This window comes from Phyllostomus hastatus, unplaced genomic scaffold (assembly GCF_019186645.2).
Source record: "Phyllostomus hastatus isolate PE091 unplaced genomic scaffold, TTU_PhHast_1.1 phas_scaffold_1066, whole genome shotgun sequence".
NCBI lineage: Eukaryota > Metazoa > Chordata > Mammalia > Chiroptera > Phyllostomidae > Phyllostomus > Phyllostomus hastatus.
Genome location: NW_025334004.1, coordinates 16,922,053 through 16,939,093, shown reverse-complemented (window position 1 = coordinate 16,939,093; position 17,041 = coordinate 16,922,053). Strand labels below are relative to the sequence as shown.

General features: G+C 41.1%; 1 protein-coding gene across 1 annotated transcript in view; it reads right to left on the bottom strand.

The window, feature by feature from the left end:
* Positions 1-17,041, bottom strand: part of SORCS3 (sortilin related VPS10 domain containing receptor 3) — a 558,638-nt gene that overhangs the window by 37,262 nt on the left and 504,335 nt on the right. The window contains exons 15-17 of the mRNA XM_045854121.1: positions 11,538-11,655; positions 10,370-10,503; positions 1,053-1,166 (exon numbers count right to left, since the gene is read on the bottom strand). Coding sequence (XP_045710077.1) covers positions 1,053-1,166; positions 10,370-10,503; positions 11,538-11,655 — 366 coding nt within the window. The remainder of the gene's footprint in view (positions 1-1,052; positions 1,167-10,369; positions 10,504-11,537; positions 11,656-17,041) is intronic.

Genomic DNA, 17,041 nt, shown 5'->3' with positions numbered 1-17,041 from the left:
GATACCTACAATAAAATAACATTGAAAGTGCTTAATTCCCAGCTCAGACCTCAGGAGTAGTCCCCTAAGAACTAAACATTTGGATAAAAACTTTGTTTTTCAGAGTGTCTCAGTCTACTCAACACATCTCTTCTACCATGTTTTTCAGATTCTTCCTCTCCAGACATCAGTTGGATGACAGACAGTACCTACCGCCACTTTACAACCAGGTAAGGCACAATTATGGCGGGGAGTAACTCGTGTGAGATGGCAGCAGGTCTATTGAAAGGGGTGAGACTGGAGTCCCCAGCACCTTTGTCCCTGGCTACCCAAAGGGTATCCAGGAACTCACGTGAACATTTCTTAGAAACAAAGAACCTCAATCCCACTTAGACCTCCCCAGTTAGAAGGTGCATTTTAACAAGATCCCCAGGTAATTCAAATGCCATTAGCACTTGAAAAGTACAGCCTTAGACCAGCCAGTCCCTTTCTAAACCTCTTCTAAGCCATGGAGTTGGCCAAGGAAAGGGGACAACAACAAATCCCCAAGGAAATTTCTTTCCAAGCATCTGAGTGAGTAACTAATAAGGGAACAATGAGAGAATCACACACATAATTTGACAATTACAGAAAGTATGCCTTGACTTTCTTCTTCTAGGACTTCCTAGGATAGGGCTTTTACATTTTCATTTTGAGTTTCAGCATTGGACTGTGAGAGCTTCAGCTCAACCATCATTAGAGAGCATCACAGTATCTGCGCACCCCTTATGTTACTTTATTTCCCTCAGGCCCCAGAAATAAGGTGGGATGTCTCTTTCCAGGAGAGAAGTCCTGATCAAAGCAATAGCTACAGTCTGTCAAATGGCAAAAGGCATAGAAATTTGCTAATCAGAACTCTCTTCTAGCATTCCCAAAAAGCTACTGTCAGCGAAAGAGCTCCTCAACCTTCCTCAGAAACCACATAAACCAACTCTATCTACATTCCATCCTGCTTCAGTAGTGTTGCTCCCTTCAATCACAGCTTAGAGGAACACAGAAACAGCGAGTGGAGTTCCTACAGTTGTGTTACTTACCCTGTGCTGTTAAGGTAGCTTTGACCAAGGCTGCAGTCCTTTGATGGGGATGCTGGATTGTACCAGAAAGCTGGGACACACTGGCTCTCTCCATGTCTCTCATAGCCATAGTCACTGTTGGGAAAATGAATATTGCATAGCGGCATAGATGTTAGAACACCCAGGTACACACACAAACAGAAACACATCCCTATATTCTCAGTCAGGGCAAATATTCAGACTTGGAGAACAGATTTTTAGATTTAGAAACAATCCTAAGTTCTATGGATTCCAGTGTATAGAGAAAAAAAAAACCCAGTGGATTATCAAATGGAGATTCTACTTTTGAAAAGTATGCATATATTTTATACATAATGTGGTGAGGACATTGGCTTGGGTAGGTGTGAAGGGTGCTGTAAGATTAAAAGTATATTTCGGACCACAACGGAATTGCTGAAACGATTGGAAGTAACAACCAAGAAGATGACTTTAAAGGTCAAGATTTATTTCCATGTTAAGATTCCACATATGTTCTTCCAAAATTGACTTCATAGATTTTATTTTGGTTTCCCTGCCACTTATTTCTCAAGCATTTTACATATAGCCATCTGCATTCACATATAGTCATTCAATTTTTTTCCCAACTACATATGACATAGGTTCCCTCTTATCCTGGACAACAATAAAAACAAAACAAAACAAAGCCAGAAAACAAAAAGCACCCCTAAAGTGTAGTTCTTTATGAAATCCCATGATTTCATAAAACACTAGCCATAACAAAACTAAGAAATAAAGTCAGGTATGACTCCCTTCTCATTTCTGCCCCATTCCAGAATGAGAAAATAACAAACAGTACGGGAAAGTAGGACCCCATGTGAAATCTTAATATTTCCTTACTTCTTAGAGTTTCATAGGCTCCCAGTTAAGTATTTGTCAGGATATAAAAAGAGCAATGGATTATGATTGCTCTTGTTACCAATTAGAGGTCATTGAGGGTGGCTTCGTTTGGCAGGAAAACGCATGCTTCTCAGCTGAGCATCCAAGGGCTTCCTGAAACCCACGGACTGGTCAGAACGATCTGGACATTTGATCCACTGAGCATTAGTAAAACATAAACAGCAAGGGAAATCACTCTCTCTGGACCCACTCCTCTTTTCTTTTTCTGCTCCCATATTCTTTGAGCCAAGATTTAATTAAAATCCAATGAAATTAGAGGCCAAGTGTCTATGTGTGCAACTAGGATAGGGTTGAAAGGGAGATAGGAATAGAAGTTTAACGCCACATTTCTCTATCACTCAATATGTGACCTATCCTGTGGAAGAAGTAGGATAATCCCTATCCTTAAGTGGTTTTTAGTCTTTTGAAGAGAGGCATACGACATGCCTCCAGTCCAACAAAAGAACAGAATAATATAGTAGGAAGCTGAACACAGTATAATACAGTATGAAGCGGTATAGTTAAGAAGTACCAACCAGTTAAGGAGATTATATAAATCGCCTCCCAGTTTGACCCCATCCTTCCTTCTTACCACCTTCCCCCACACCAAACTCCGTCCAAACACTCAGGCCAACCTTTCACCCCCCTCTGTCTTTGCTACATATTACCCCCTGGGCCTGAAGCACTCTCCTCTTTTCTGTGTTTGGCAGTTTCCTACATAGCCTTCTTCTACGTCTAGGTCAGAGGAGACCATCCATGATTCCCAGACAAAATTTTCATGGCTGTAGTATGTTAGAAACATTGAGGCTACAAGGGACCAGAGACCTCTGTTGGTTTTGTTTGTCAATGTGAGTCTGGAACGGGCCCTAGGACACCGAATAAACATTTACTGGGTGAATGGACACTCCAATGACATCTCAACATGATTGCACTACATTATGATCCCACTGCACTTGATCTGCATGGAGACTGGGCCCACAGTTGACCTTCCAGTGTGGGCCACAGAGAGCACACCAAGTGCTCAACAGATGCCTGTGGAGTGCACCAGTCGTTTCAAAGTGCTATGTGGAAAGATGGAATTCAGGACCAGCTTTGATATGACCATGTTTAAAAGCAACTGAAAGAAAAGGAGAAAGGGACCTGTCTGTCAAGCAAGTCCTTTGTCATGACTCCTAATCCGGGACTGGAGAACTTCCAGCCCGAGCGAGAGTCAATAGCGACTCTGTGTTGTACTGGCTTGTAACAACCCATGAGAGCCAGCTTAAAATTTCAGGGATTTTGCAAGCTATTCAACGGCTAGTAAACAAAGTCATTATTAAAACTTAACTCACATAAAATTTCAATTAAATAAATTATATTTGAAAGGTAATAAATATTCAAAACACAGAACTTCATTATGTCACTGCATGTTATTATTATATAACATATAGTATGTAAATGTTATTATATATCTTTCTATTATTTATGCTCTTGAGGTTATTTACATCTAAGTACCTGCATACAGGAAATAATACTGTATGATGCTGTACTACTACACATCTCTTCCCAATTCTGCATTCACTGATGCCATGCTGGTGGCTTGAAATGGACCACGGCAGGAATATTTATAACAATCAGCAAATGCTACTAATCAGGGCTTATTTATTTGTTTGTTCCCAGAAAGCTGGTAGTTAAATATTTACCAGCACACCACTGAATATCTGATTTCTAAGCATTGTTTACCTGTAGAAACATCTAGATTGTGGTGTGTCTATGTTACTTCTAGAAAATTGCCCAAATGGTTTTCACAAGGTAAATCTTCTGAATGTCTTGCTAACCTTAAGAAATTCAGTAATGTTTGAAGGAAGGGTGGGGTCTCCTAAGCAGCTCTGGGAAGGAGAGAAATGCCTTAATGTTCTTTGATGAATGTGACCATTTTTAGCAGTTCCGTTCAGCTCTGCTACCTGTTAGTCACATACTAATTAAAAAGGGGGCATCAGGCATGCTGCTTTGCCCCAAAGAGAAAAAGCACCCCATTAATATTTAATAACATTAATGGAAACATCACTTGCTGCCTCCAAGCTGTGGATTTCTTCATTAACTTCTGCTAAATGTATATTAAAATCTCTCATACTGTCCAACCTTCCTCCCAGCTCTGGAGTTCGCCTGATTTACACAAACAAGCAGTTTCAGCGGCTGCTCCAGCTTCCCGGGGAAAGGTGTTCTTCTGTTGAATTGTGAATTTTGGAGCAAATGTAGCAGAAAGTTTGATTTGCCTCAGGGAAGTATGCTGCCACCAGGTTCTGCAAACACACAGGCAGTTTCCTTCGAGAAATGCCACCTCTCTGTGTTTCATTAGAGAGTTCAGCGCTTCTAAAAGTTTAGGGAGAAACTTGTCCATTTCTGGGAACCTGTACGCCCAAATCCCATCCAGAGATTCAGGGAGAAGACTTAGACAACCTAAAGAAGAAATGACACCTTCCGAAACCCAAAGGTAGAGACCTTTGGGTCTCTAGCTGCTCCTGTTAGAATAGGAAGGGACATTTGTATGCTTTGGGTTCTATCCCCTCAGTTGGTAAATTAGAAAGGAGAAGCAAAAATAGAAGAAATGACTTGTTGAGACTGTACATAACTGATAATGGCAGACGGAGGTGACCATCAAAATTCTTGACGCCTGGTTCAGCACTTGAAGGATCCCAAGGGGCACCAATTTCATTCCCAGGAATGACACTCTGAGGCCCTTGGAGCCAGCCAAGAGTTCGTCTGCTGGCCCAGCTGCAAGGCCTCTGCTCTTCTCAGAACCTGCCAAGCCCCATCACAGCCTCGCCAACCCCCACGTTCTCCATTCTCCCATTTGGCAGTTTGGATTCCAAGATTAGTGTTCCACAGGTGCTTCTCTCCCATTTTAGGAGACAGCATAGCATGCTGCGTTTGGAATCAAACAGGGAGAGGCTTTTTGAGGAGGCTCAGAATGTACAGTCAATAAACAGAGGCAACCACAACAAAAACAATGGAATCATCACTTAGCTAAGGCATAAGCCTAAACACAGCCATAAAGATAACTACATCCAAATCATTTCAGAAACTGTCTGAAAAAAACAACAATTGTGCCTCAATATTTCTCTTACTCCAACCCCATGCTACTCATCTGCCCTTATTCCTCTAGTCTTCAAGAACATCCTCATACATCTGCTTTCCCTGAAGTGATGCCCATTTTCCTTGTACTTACTCAGAGCAAGAAGCTCACACAGCTCCATCACTACCTCCTGCAGGAAGCCTTTCATCATTATTCCAGTCTTCGGTGATCCCTTTGCTCTGACCTTTTCTAGCACTTACAGGTAGGATCAGTAATGTCCCATGGAACTTTCTGTGATAACGGAAATGCTTTATATCTATGCTATGCAATATGGTAGCCACTGGCTTCATGTTACAATAGAACACTTGAAATATGGCTAGTGCAAGTGAAGAACTGAATGTTTAATCTGATTTAATTTTAATGCAAATAGCCACATGTTACTAGTGGCTACTCTACTGAATAACACATACCTGGGTCATGAAATTCAGCATCTAAGTGCACTCTAAGTGCATTTGCTTTTATGCTTTTTTGAGTTCAATAACTCTGGTTTACACATCTTTGACTTTTCCATATACCTAAACTATAGAAAAAAATGCCTGGTTGTGTTCTGTATGCAGAATATGAAAGGTTGATGGATTTCAGATGTCTGAATTTATATGCTGTGGTACCCCAAATCTCTTCTGCTCTATGTTCTGTATTAGCACTTGGTAAACTAGCTCTGTGGATCTGCAACCTGCTAACTGTGGCAGACACTAAGGCATAGTAAGACTTAGGACTCTGGAATCATAACGTTATTAATTTCAGTGCTTTACTTCACCTCCTGTGTCCACATTTCTTCATCTATAAAATGTCCATAATCACAGGTTCTTGTTCTAGCACTTGGTTGAGAAGATTAACATAATCCACCTAAAGAACCTGGCACATAGTAGGTGCTCAGCAAGAGTTATTGCTGCTTAAATGGTTGGTTGAGTGACTAAGAAAAAGGACCTTCTAGGTGGAACTTCTGGTCCAAGCTGGTTTCTCACCAAGCAAGAGTACCTGGGCCTCTCAGAGGGCAACTCACTCCTAGGAGCCCTGATACAACTTCACAGCCGGCCCTTTATGTGACCTTTTCTAATTACATACTGTTCTCCAACAAGCTTAATCCTCAGGGAGGATTTGTTCTTGGCTGCTCACCAGTGCCAAGAAGAAGGTTGTGGCAAAGTGGCTCTCTAGGGTAAACATGAGGCTGGGGTTTACAAGGCTATTAAGTAAAAACATTATTATTCATGCAAAATTCATGCAGGAATAATACCTGCTGTGGATGGAGGGTAAAAGTCAGTGGTACTCCACAAACACACACTTCTGAAAATCTACCCAATCTTCCCTCTTCAGGCAGAGGAGGGACATGGGTGGGTAACACCCTGCCTTTTTGCATCTGGGCTGGACTCCTTAACTTTTCCACCCAAACCAAGACATTTGATCATCTTGCCCAGTCTCCACCCCCAGACCCCATCTAATTAAATTAGATTACACCCTCTACCTGCTGTCTCTGAGACCTAGAAGTATCCTGGACCAATGAAATGGCTAAGACCTGATTCGGCTTAGGGAAATGACTAGGTGGAATATGCATGATTATCGCCTATACTAACTGAGCTGGGAGTCTCAGATTCCTTAGCTAATAACACTTCCTGGTCAGAAGGGCCATTGAGAAGGAGACAAGGCTATGAAACTGTGGCTATATACTTCTTTCTGGTATAAACATTAAAGACAAGCAGGCAAAGTATATTTGATGGAAAAACTATATTTTTAACTGATAGCTATGATTATTAAAGTTGACTTAAAAACAAAAAGACAATTTTAAATACTCAGTTCCACTGTCCACAAAAGAATCACTATAAAACCCAGCACTTTTAGAAATCAAACCACCTACTCCATACTCAAAAATAGTACAAAAATACTGTTTAGGCCATGGGATGTTTTTGCTACTATTCTCAGATTATGACCAGTAACCTGGCATCCAGCCTTATGTATCTGTTTCTCCTACCTCAGACTTAAGTGTTCCTTCTATCTTCTTTTTAATATGAGGTATGACTTGCTACAGAAAGACAAATGTACAATACCTTACATAGCTCCTCAAACTCAAAGTCTTCTTGAACACCATAACCTATTAAAATTCCAGTTCCAATGAGCAAATCTACCTCATTCATAACTATTTTAGAGTTAATGGAACATTCTATGTTAAACCTCATCAACAACAGTTAACCTAGGTCATTTGAAGTTGAGTGTTAATTGTAGAATAACTTAACTTGGGAACCCTATTCATTCTGAAACATAGAGTAAATCTAAAATAATAAAGACTTGCTTGACTTCTTGAGAAATGGCATGATTTAGAGGAGAGAGCATGGGATTTAGCTCAATTTACATTTGGACCCAGCTCTTTCTCTCCCAGTTATGTGACCTTGGTCATGTAACTTACATTCCACTTGCTCATTTTCTTCTCATTAAAATGTTATCGTAATGATGCCAACATTACAATGTGTTGGGTCCAGATGGCCTCTACCCATGCAAGTGTGAGAACCACAGAACACCTTGTAAGGACCCCCCTGCCCCCTGCCACCCATCCGCTGTTCCTTTACTTATAGATACATTCTGAAAGCAGTTCAAAAGAAGGGTTTAGAAATATTTTAAGCAATGCTACTAATATTCGAATAAATGGATAATAACCAAAGGTACAACGTTAAAGATGGTGCTTAACTAAATGTAGAAGCTCTGGTTTACCTGCTAGAAATACCACAGGGATCACTTAACCCTGGGGTACAAGGTGATCAACAGCAGCGGCAACTGCTACCATATGGATACATACACCACTAGGATAAACGCCTTGCCCACATTAATGGTGTATATTAATTCATTTATTCCTCCCTAGGACCCAATGAGATCTCTGTTATGTGTTTGTATTTTATAGCTGAGAAGGTGAAATCAAAAAGATTAAGAAATCCCCCACCTCCCACCTCAAGGTCAAAAACTGTGAATATCAGAGCTGTCTTTTTTTTTTTTTCAGAATAGTACATGTTAATAGAATTGATAAAAAAAATGTTTATCCTACAATTCTTATTCTCTCTGAACTGTGAGATTTCCCAGCAATGGGTGAGGGACCATTACAACTCAGGGAGACATGGGAGAAAATGTAGCGTGATAGACGCAAAGACACTGAGCTCCATGGAGTCAGTCTGCAGAAGGACACAAAGAAGCCCAATCCTCACATTCTGAATGTTTAGGCTGACATCAATATGTCATGCACGATAATTCTGAATGACCGACTACATACATCGCTATGACTGTTTGGCCGAATTGTGGTTAAAAATTGAAAAGTATTCTTCCCAAGTGTGAAAATATCTTTCGTTTCCAAAGGGTCAGAATTGCCACAGAGTGAACCCTGACACTGAAATTGAAATTCCTTTTAGCACAACCCATTTGGTCGATTCTCACTGAAGTCGAACCTTCTAAGGCCTGAGCCCAGGGATGAGGAGCAGGTAGGAGGCAGTCAAAGTCATCTGGCTGGCTTACAGTTACTGTCAGAGCAGAAAGTGACTTCCAGTGCAAATCAAGTTCAAGGAACAGGATGGATGAAATACTATGAAATAGGAGTGAGGTTGCTGGCTGGGCAAGGGCAGCCATTCTGTGCCCATTTGGACTCATTTCGGTTGTTTCACATCAAAAAAGCCCCACTGTAATTGTCATTGTTTTGCCCCTTCCATGGTTATAGGCTCATACCTGAACCCTTAGCTTTGTCTCTCAGTCTGAAATGGCTTATGAAAATGACTAAACTAAACATCAGCTTTTGACAGGGATGTGAAGAAGTAATTCATCCAGCTAGGATCAGAGTGATATGTGCCCATTCTCAAAACTGGGAAGGTTTTTGACTCTCCTAAAAAGAACAGCATTCAGAAACATGGTACAACCATTTGCTGCTTAATACCACCTAGGCACAATGAAGAGAACTAAAGCTCCTGCACTCACAGCACGTATGTCCTACTGGGGAAGACAGGCAATAATAAAACCACCAGAAACATGATCGCTCCACACGGTGACTAATACTAATAAGATGAAACAGCCTAATGGTCTACAGAGCACCTGGGTGCAGGTAAGAATAAAATGACCTCAAAAGGCGTTTCTGAGGAAATGATATTTTTACTGAGACATGAGTGATCTAAACATGCCAGCCATGTTGAAATCTGGAAGACATCCTCACACATACTATTTCCTCTGCTAGGAATCAGCCTGGATGAATTAAGGTATAGGATATCGCAGCATGGCTGCAAAATGGTAAACAAGGGAAGAATAGTAAGAAATTAAGGTCCAATGGCAACAGCAGGCCAAATCACCTACCATAAAGCAAGCCAAGGAAAAAAGATTCCATTATATTTTAAGGGTGAAGGAAAGCCTCTGGAGTATTCTCAGGACAGGAGAGATAAGATCTGATTTTGGCCTTTAAAATATAATTCTGGTTATTGTGAGGAGGACAGAGTTTGGGATGCAAGGGTGGAAATAGAGAAGGAATCAGTAAACTGTTGGAAAGGTCCTGACAGCAGTAGACGTGGGTGAAGGTGCTTTGAGTTAGAATGGATTTTGGAAATAGAGGCTCACACAGACTTGCAGGTGACTTGGGTGAGAAAAAGGGAAAAGTCAAGCTCTCCTGGGATTTTGACCTAAGTAAATAAGTGGATGTCCATGAGCTTTATTGAGGCTGGAAAAACTTGGACGCTGTGGGGATTTAAGATGAATTGAAAAACTCCTCCCAACAGTGATGATCCAGAAAGAGCTCTGCTTTGGCTACATGAAGTTCCATTCAAGGGGTGATGGGTGTGGAGCAGATACATGAACACAAATGTCTCATGTTAGAGGAGAGGGAAGCCGTAACTGAAGGGACATGTTGGAAAATTCGTGAGTTATCGGCTAACCCATAAGGTTTCACATTGTTCCTTAAGGGAGGAATAAAAATGATGATGAGAGTTCAACAGGAAGAACACAATTTGAGCAAACTTGTCTGGAGGTTACTACTCAAGGCAGCCGCTTTCTGAGCTCTGTCAGTGCCCAGACCGACCTGTCTGGTACTTGCCAAGCTGCTAACTGAAGACAGGAAGAAGGCCCCGTGCATGTGATGCTCTGATAGAACAGTGGTCTTCCCTGTGAGAATGCCTCCTTCAGTCCCACGTACAGGTGCAGACTCCTTATCAGTCCCAGGAACTAGAGTAGTCGGCCTCACAGACCAGCAGTTCCTCCCCTAACCCATCTTCATTCTCACCCCACCACCGAACAGGTAAATGCCTGGTTGAAATTGGCATTGAGAGGCCAAGGGACTCACCACTCAAAGTCCGAGTCGGCACAGACACAGGGTTCTGAGACCACCGTCCCTGAGGAGTCTCGGCTCAGGGCACACTGAGCTCCTGGCTTGCGTTTCTTGAATATTTTCCTTTCTCCCATGACACAAGGTTCTCCCTTAGAAAAAAAGCCCATAGTGAGAGAGGCAGAAACACACAATGAAGGTGAAAAAAAATCAGCTTCTCAACAAGAAGAGTTAGGCTTCTCATTCTCTTTTGCTCACTTTGTAGCAATCTCCTTCCAAGCAACCATGTGGGAGTGTCAAGGATAAAAGGGCTGCTCTTTTACTACCACACCAAAGGAACACTATGCAAGGCTGGCCTATCACACCGCCCACCCCACCCAGCATGGCCAGTGATGTCTACTTCGTCCTGTTTCTTCTCCACCTCCATAGGAGATGCAGAGACTCTAGTCACCTCACAGACCACCAGGCCATTGCCCAAATGGCTTCAGCTGGAATTCTAGTGGAAAGGATTCCACTTCTGGCATATTTTTTCATCATCTTCAGAGTAAAACTGAAGTTGACCTGAAGCTCCTTCTCTATGATAAATAACCATGCCCAAGCATTTATTCCTAGTCAAGGGCAAAAAGAACAGGAGAAGCTGGCACAAATTACAAGGACCTGATGGTTCTAAAGAACACAGAGGCCTGACTATGTGGTGTATCAGTAAATAACTGCTATTGGTAGAGGCCCTCACCCCCACCCCTCACTCTTTCTTCATGGTTCTCTTCCAGTGCTCTTGGGCCCTTACTTCAGGCTAGTCTCAGAAAGGCTTTCACCCTCCCCAGGGGAAGGTAAAATGATTTAACCATTAGAGAGTCGTTCCCCTAGCTGTCTGGGCTTATTTCTCCATGGGTAGAGCTAAAATCCCCAGTTATCTTTCTTCCCCCCACCCTGCCCCCTTCTTCTCAGTGACTTCAATGAGTACATCAGGATCCCAGGGTGCAAAATGGTCCCAAATACCATCTAACCCTACAGCACCTGGGTATGTGAGTTTCAACCCTTCCCTCAAATCCACCATTATCCTCAGAGGACCCACTACTTTCCTCCTCCAAATGGGAAGGGCCAGGTGTGACCAACAGGCCTTTCAATAGCTCCTCTTCCTAGAAGCCAGCATTCCACCCCCCACCTGACCCCCCATGTGGTGTACCTGATTAAGTAGGTGCCAGGTCTGATAGTCATCCTTAGTGCAGTGCCGGCTAAATATAGATTTGTAGTCCACTTTCACCAGCTGCCATTCAGAGCGGAGACTGAAGTGGCCAAAGACTCTGCATTTAATGTAGGAATGGGAAAGACAACAGAGAAAGCCTCATAGTCAGTCAGTAATGCACCAACACGGAGGGGGGATAGAGGACTGAATTGCAGCCTGGACTTGACCAGTTCTCCCAAAGTGTGTTCTTTGAAAGCCCATTGAGTAGAAAGTCCACTGTATATTCAACACCAACCAAATGCATGGCATTCACAGTGGGTTCAAAAACCAACCTTTTAAAATTGTAATAGCAATATATGTACTTTACAAGAAAAATTTAAAATACAGAAAATTATGGAGAAGGAAAAAGTCACCCAGGAGCCCAAAATCCTCCCCCCAGATAGAACTTTTATTTATAATTTGCAATACAGCCTTGTATGTCCTCAATTCCAAGCAGTGGTGTTTTCTTTACTGATGTCCACTGATGAGGACTCAGTTTCCTTACCTATAAAGTAGATTGTATCTATGTGTGTCGGGACAGAGGTAGGTTAGCTCATTAAAAACATGACCCTGCCAATTCCAAAATTTAGACTGAATAGAAGGGTTTTATTTTATATTCCCATTGCTTAATTCCTATGAATACCACCCTCCTCCCCTCTTCCCTGAAAAATCAGAGAAGTCTCATAAAAGAAACTCATATTTATGTATAGTGAAGAAGCACACCATGTGTGTGTTTTAGATAATCCATATCGACCTTCTCAAAGCCCAGCAGTTGATAGCCCTATAAATATGAATAATCAATTATTTCTATAAAAATAGATTGATCATCCATACTCCACTCGGGTGGCATGTCTTATAATTATAATGCAAGACATCTATCACAGTGATGTAAAAGGGAGACCAATCATGCCAGGAACTTAAATCAACTGAAGTCTTCCAAGGAATTGGATGGCTTTCATTTCATCAACACTTAATCATGCCCCCAGCCCTGGATTTTCCTCCCCTCAAGTTCAGGTACTCTTATAGTGCAACCAAGAAAGTAACTCTCCTCAGGGGACATTTCCTTCTGCTATCTGAAATATGAGGATGCTTTGGGAGCTGGTTACAATGGTAAAATAGGGAAAGAAATAGGAATTTTCTACAGATCACACAACTTAAATACACCTCAAGAAATGACTTTTAATGTTCTAATGGTTCAACATTAAATAAAACTTTTTAGAGCTTGGTCTAAAGAAGATTAAACAGACTTTGAGGAGGAGACTCAGGGTCCCTACTTTTATAAAGCTGTATGGTCTCTGTATGAGTCTTAGATCAGCACTGGGTAGTGGAAACCACGGGTCTGAATATCCTGGATCATATGCCCAATGCTGTGTGGAGCAGAGCAAACTTAATGTAAGTATCTTCCCTGGTTCTCCCTGTTCTCTTGCACTCTTCCTATATCCAGTGCTCTTCTTACCCAACACATCCATAACAGGTCTCAACTAAGGTATTTATACCTTTTAGTTCTAATTCGTTTCATGGAGAGGTTGTGAGTCAATCCATTTTAATACTTTAATGAAAACAGTTTACTCATTAAAAATTTCTATGTTTGAAGAGAGGAGAGTTAAACTGAAAGTTCATCAGGGGAAAAAAATAGTGGGAGGGGACTCTGATGAATGTCTTTTCCTTCTCTACCCAGCCTATCAAAACCCTGCAACATTCAAATGCCACCTCCCCTAGCAAGTCTTCCCTGATTGGAGTACTCTTGAGTAGCTGGCTATTAGTGATGCTAAACCAAGCATTCTGCCTACTCCAGATAGTTTACGGTTATTTCATGGATCATAAAATACATCATGTCAGATTAATCCCATCCCTTTCTATGAAAGGATTACCAGGCAGACGGGAGAGGGAAATACGAGGCACATGATTTACCTATCAGCCAAGCATCTGACACAGTCTGCCACAGCAGTCTTGAAAAAAAGATGAAAAAATATGAGCCAGGCACTAGTAAAATTATGTGGTTGAACAGTACCTAATTAAGGCATTAAAATCAGCCACAAGGGAGGGTGTGAGTAGTCAGTGGCGAGGTTCTGCTGTCTGCTCTTTCTTGTTCATCATTTTTATTAATGACTTGAAGACATGAAAATAATGGTCATCATTGAAAATCACATTTTCTGATGACATAAAGCTGGAAGAAACAGTCAATATCCTTGATGGCAGAATCAGGACCCAAGAAGGACTTGACAGAATGAGAGACGGGTTTAATTTAACAGCATGTGACACAACAGGAAGAAATGCCAGGCCCTCCCCTTGGCAACTACGTAAATATTAAATAGAAGAAATGGGGCTTGGTGAAACTCAGCGATAATAATAATAATAATAATAATAACAATGGCAGCTTAAGAGTTTTAATATACAATGTGATTAATACAAGCATACACTTCAGAGACACAAACATATTTAAGGTGATATCAGAATACATTAATACAGAATTATATATCAATATATTATCTAGAACAAAATAGACAGTATCATGGTCTACTCTATGCTAGATCACAAAGAAGAATTGTAGTTACTTTTGTATGCCTTCATTCAATAATGATATAGACTAACTAGCTTAATGGACAGTACATGTCTAGGTTTTGGTGGTGATAGTGGAGTTCGAATCTCCTGAAATTTTAAGTAAAAATATGCATTTATTGGCATTTGTATTTATCTATGGAGAAATTACATATATTTATCAGATTTTCAAAGGGGTTCAAAGTCTCCAAAGTTTAAGAACCATTGAAAAAAGAGTGGTTAAGATTATGCACTGAATGAATAGTGGCTTCCCAAAGAAATATGACTGGAAACCTATGAATGAGAACTGATTTGGAAAAAGGTCTTTGATTTGTAAGTTAAGAATCCCCAGATGCCTTTATCCTGGATTATAAGGTGAGCCCAAAATCCAGTGTGACCCAGCAACCCTTCTTCTGGGTATCTACCCCCCCAAATGTTTAAACATTTATTTGTGAAGATGTATATACCTGTATGTTCATGGCTGCATTATTCACTGTAGCTAAGATCTGGAAACAAAAGTGTCCCTCAATAGATAATTGAATGAAGAAGATGTAGTCCATACGTATACAATAAAATACAACTCAGCCATAATAAGAGATGAAATATGGTCATTTGCAGCAATGTAGTTGGACCTTGAGACTACCATACTAATCAAAATAAGTCAGATGGAAAAGGGAACCATATGATTTCATTCATATGTGGGATATTAAACTGAAAAACAATGAATGAACAAACAAGACAAACAAACATAACTCATAGACACAGACAACAGCATGGTGGTTACCAGACGGAAAGGGTGGGTGCTGTGGAGGAGGTAGGAAAGCATAAAGGGGACAAGTATATGGTGATGAAAGGAGAATTGACTTTGGGTGATAAACATACAATGCAATATACACATGATTTCTCATAGAGCTCTGTGCTTGAAACCTGTATAATTTTATTAACCAATATCACCTCAATAAATTTAATTAAAAATAAAAAATAAAAAAAAGAAAGACATGCGGAGAAGAGAAGGCCAGGTGAAGACAGAGGCAAAGATGGGATTTCTGCGGCTACAAGTCAGGGAGCACCTGGAGCCACCAGAAGGTGGAATCGCAGGACAGATCCTCCCTAGTACACTAGAGGGAGTGCAGCCCTGCTACCATTTTGACCTTGGACTCTGGTCCTCAAAACTGTGAGAGAACACATTTCCATTCTTTTATCCAACCAATTTGTGGTAACTTATTGCAGCAGCTATGGGAAATTAATACTGATGACTATATGATGTGAGACCACTTTTCATCTCTCTGTTGAAGAAGTGATATAAACATGATGGCTAACCTACCTGGAGATGACTTAGGGAGGGGCAGGAGGGAGAAGACCAATAAGTGGGCATTCTAGGGAGACCTCTTGAATATTAAAAAATAACAAAAAACAAAAGTGTGAACGTTTAAAAAATGTGAAAGATCTTTCCAACAGACAGAGTTGCCCACAGAGGAAGGGAATGCTCAAGCATTAGTAAGCATGGGACTTCAAGCTCAGGCTTGACCATCTCCTGGAGCTCTTGTTGCGGGGATACAAGCATCATTCAGGTGCAAAGCCTAACTGCCCCTCAGTCTCTAGGGATGTTCATGGTGTTTTTTCCCGGCTCTTTGGGATATCTGCTTAGGGTCTCAGGGTGCTCATTTCAGGACTGAACATAAAAATAGGCCCCCAGTCAGGACTTGTGGGCTAATTCAGATTCTTCTCTTCTGCATTCTTGGTGGGTATATTTCTTTCATCTATATTTCTTTGGTTTCTATCCCAGGTTTTCTTAGACTGTGTGTCCCAGGTCTTTCCCCAGACTGTATATTTGTATATTGATATACTAATATTTTCACTTAGAAGTGTGCTAGTCTTGTCTTCCATGTGGTTTCTTACCTATGCCAGATGCAAAATTTTAAATATTTAATGTTAGGACTATTATTTTTTGCTTATTTTCTCATTGGACTCCAACTAAGACCAGTGAGTTAAAAACCCTTAGCAACTTTCAGACATTAATGTACTCCCCCTATCTCCATCCAGGATCAGTTCTGAGAAGAAAGAAGTTTATTGTGGGACCCCTGCTGTGGGGCATAGGTGACTCTGACACAGGGTCGATCTTTTGCATAGATCTGGCTTCCTAGTTCTGCTCAATGCTGTATCCACTCATTGCTTTTCTGACTAGAGCTCATAGAAGCTGAAAAAATGACAGCAAACTAAGAAGGAGACAAAATAAGGGCTAATTTAAATGCAAGCATTCCTTCCTTTTCCTAACTACCCTTAGAACAGATGTTGAAAAACAGGACGGAATCTGTGGCAGTGAGCACTCAGCAGAGAAATTAGGGTGACCCTCATCAGAGACCATGCTCATCACATTGAGGTGGCAAACATTGACAAGGTCCACTTAGTTCTGGATTGAGAAAAGAGAAAACCCAGATAGTTTCCAATTAGCAATAAAATTAAAATTTCCATATAAAAGTTGCTCATCTTCTGAAAATACTCCTCTAAAGTTAGTAAGCTTATTGCCAATAAAGTAGGTGCAGTGTATTCATCCCATTTGTGGTATCTTTTGGTGGGAAAAGTGGTTCATACATCAGCTGAACATGAAAACTCAAGAAATGGGCAGGGTGGAGGACCACATGGCATATCTCTAATAGGACAACGTGACTCCCAAATCAGGTGCTGTCTCTTTCAGAAAGACTGTTCCAGCAATGTAAGCTTTATTTCCTCAGAAGTTCAAATGGTCCAGTTATTTCTAGACCAGAGTTTTCCCACTGTATGAAAATTGCCTAGAAGGCTTGTGAAGCATAGGTTGTCCCATCCCCAAACTTTCTGAAGAGTATATTTTGGGTGACTGATTATACACAATTCTAGGTCCCCGGTGATGCTGATATTGATGATGCCAAGGCCACCCTTTGAGAAACACT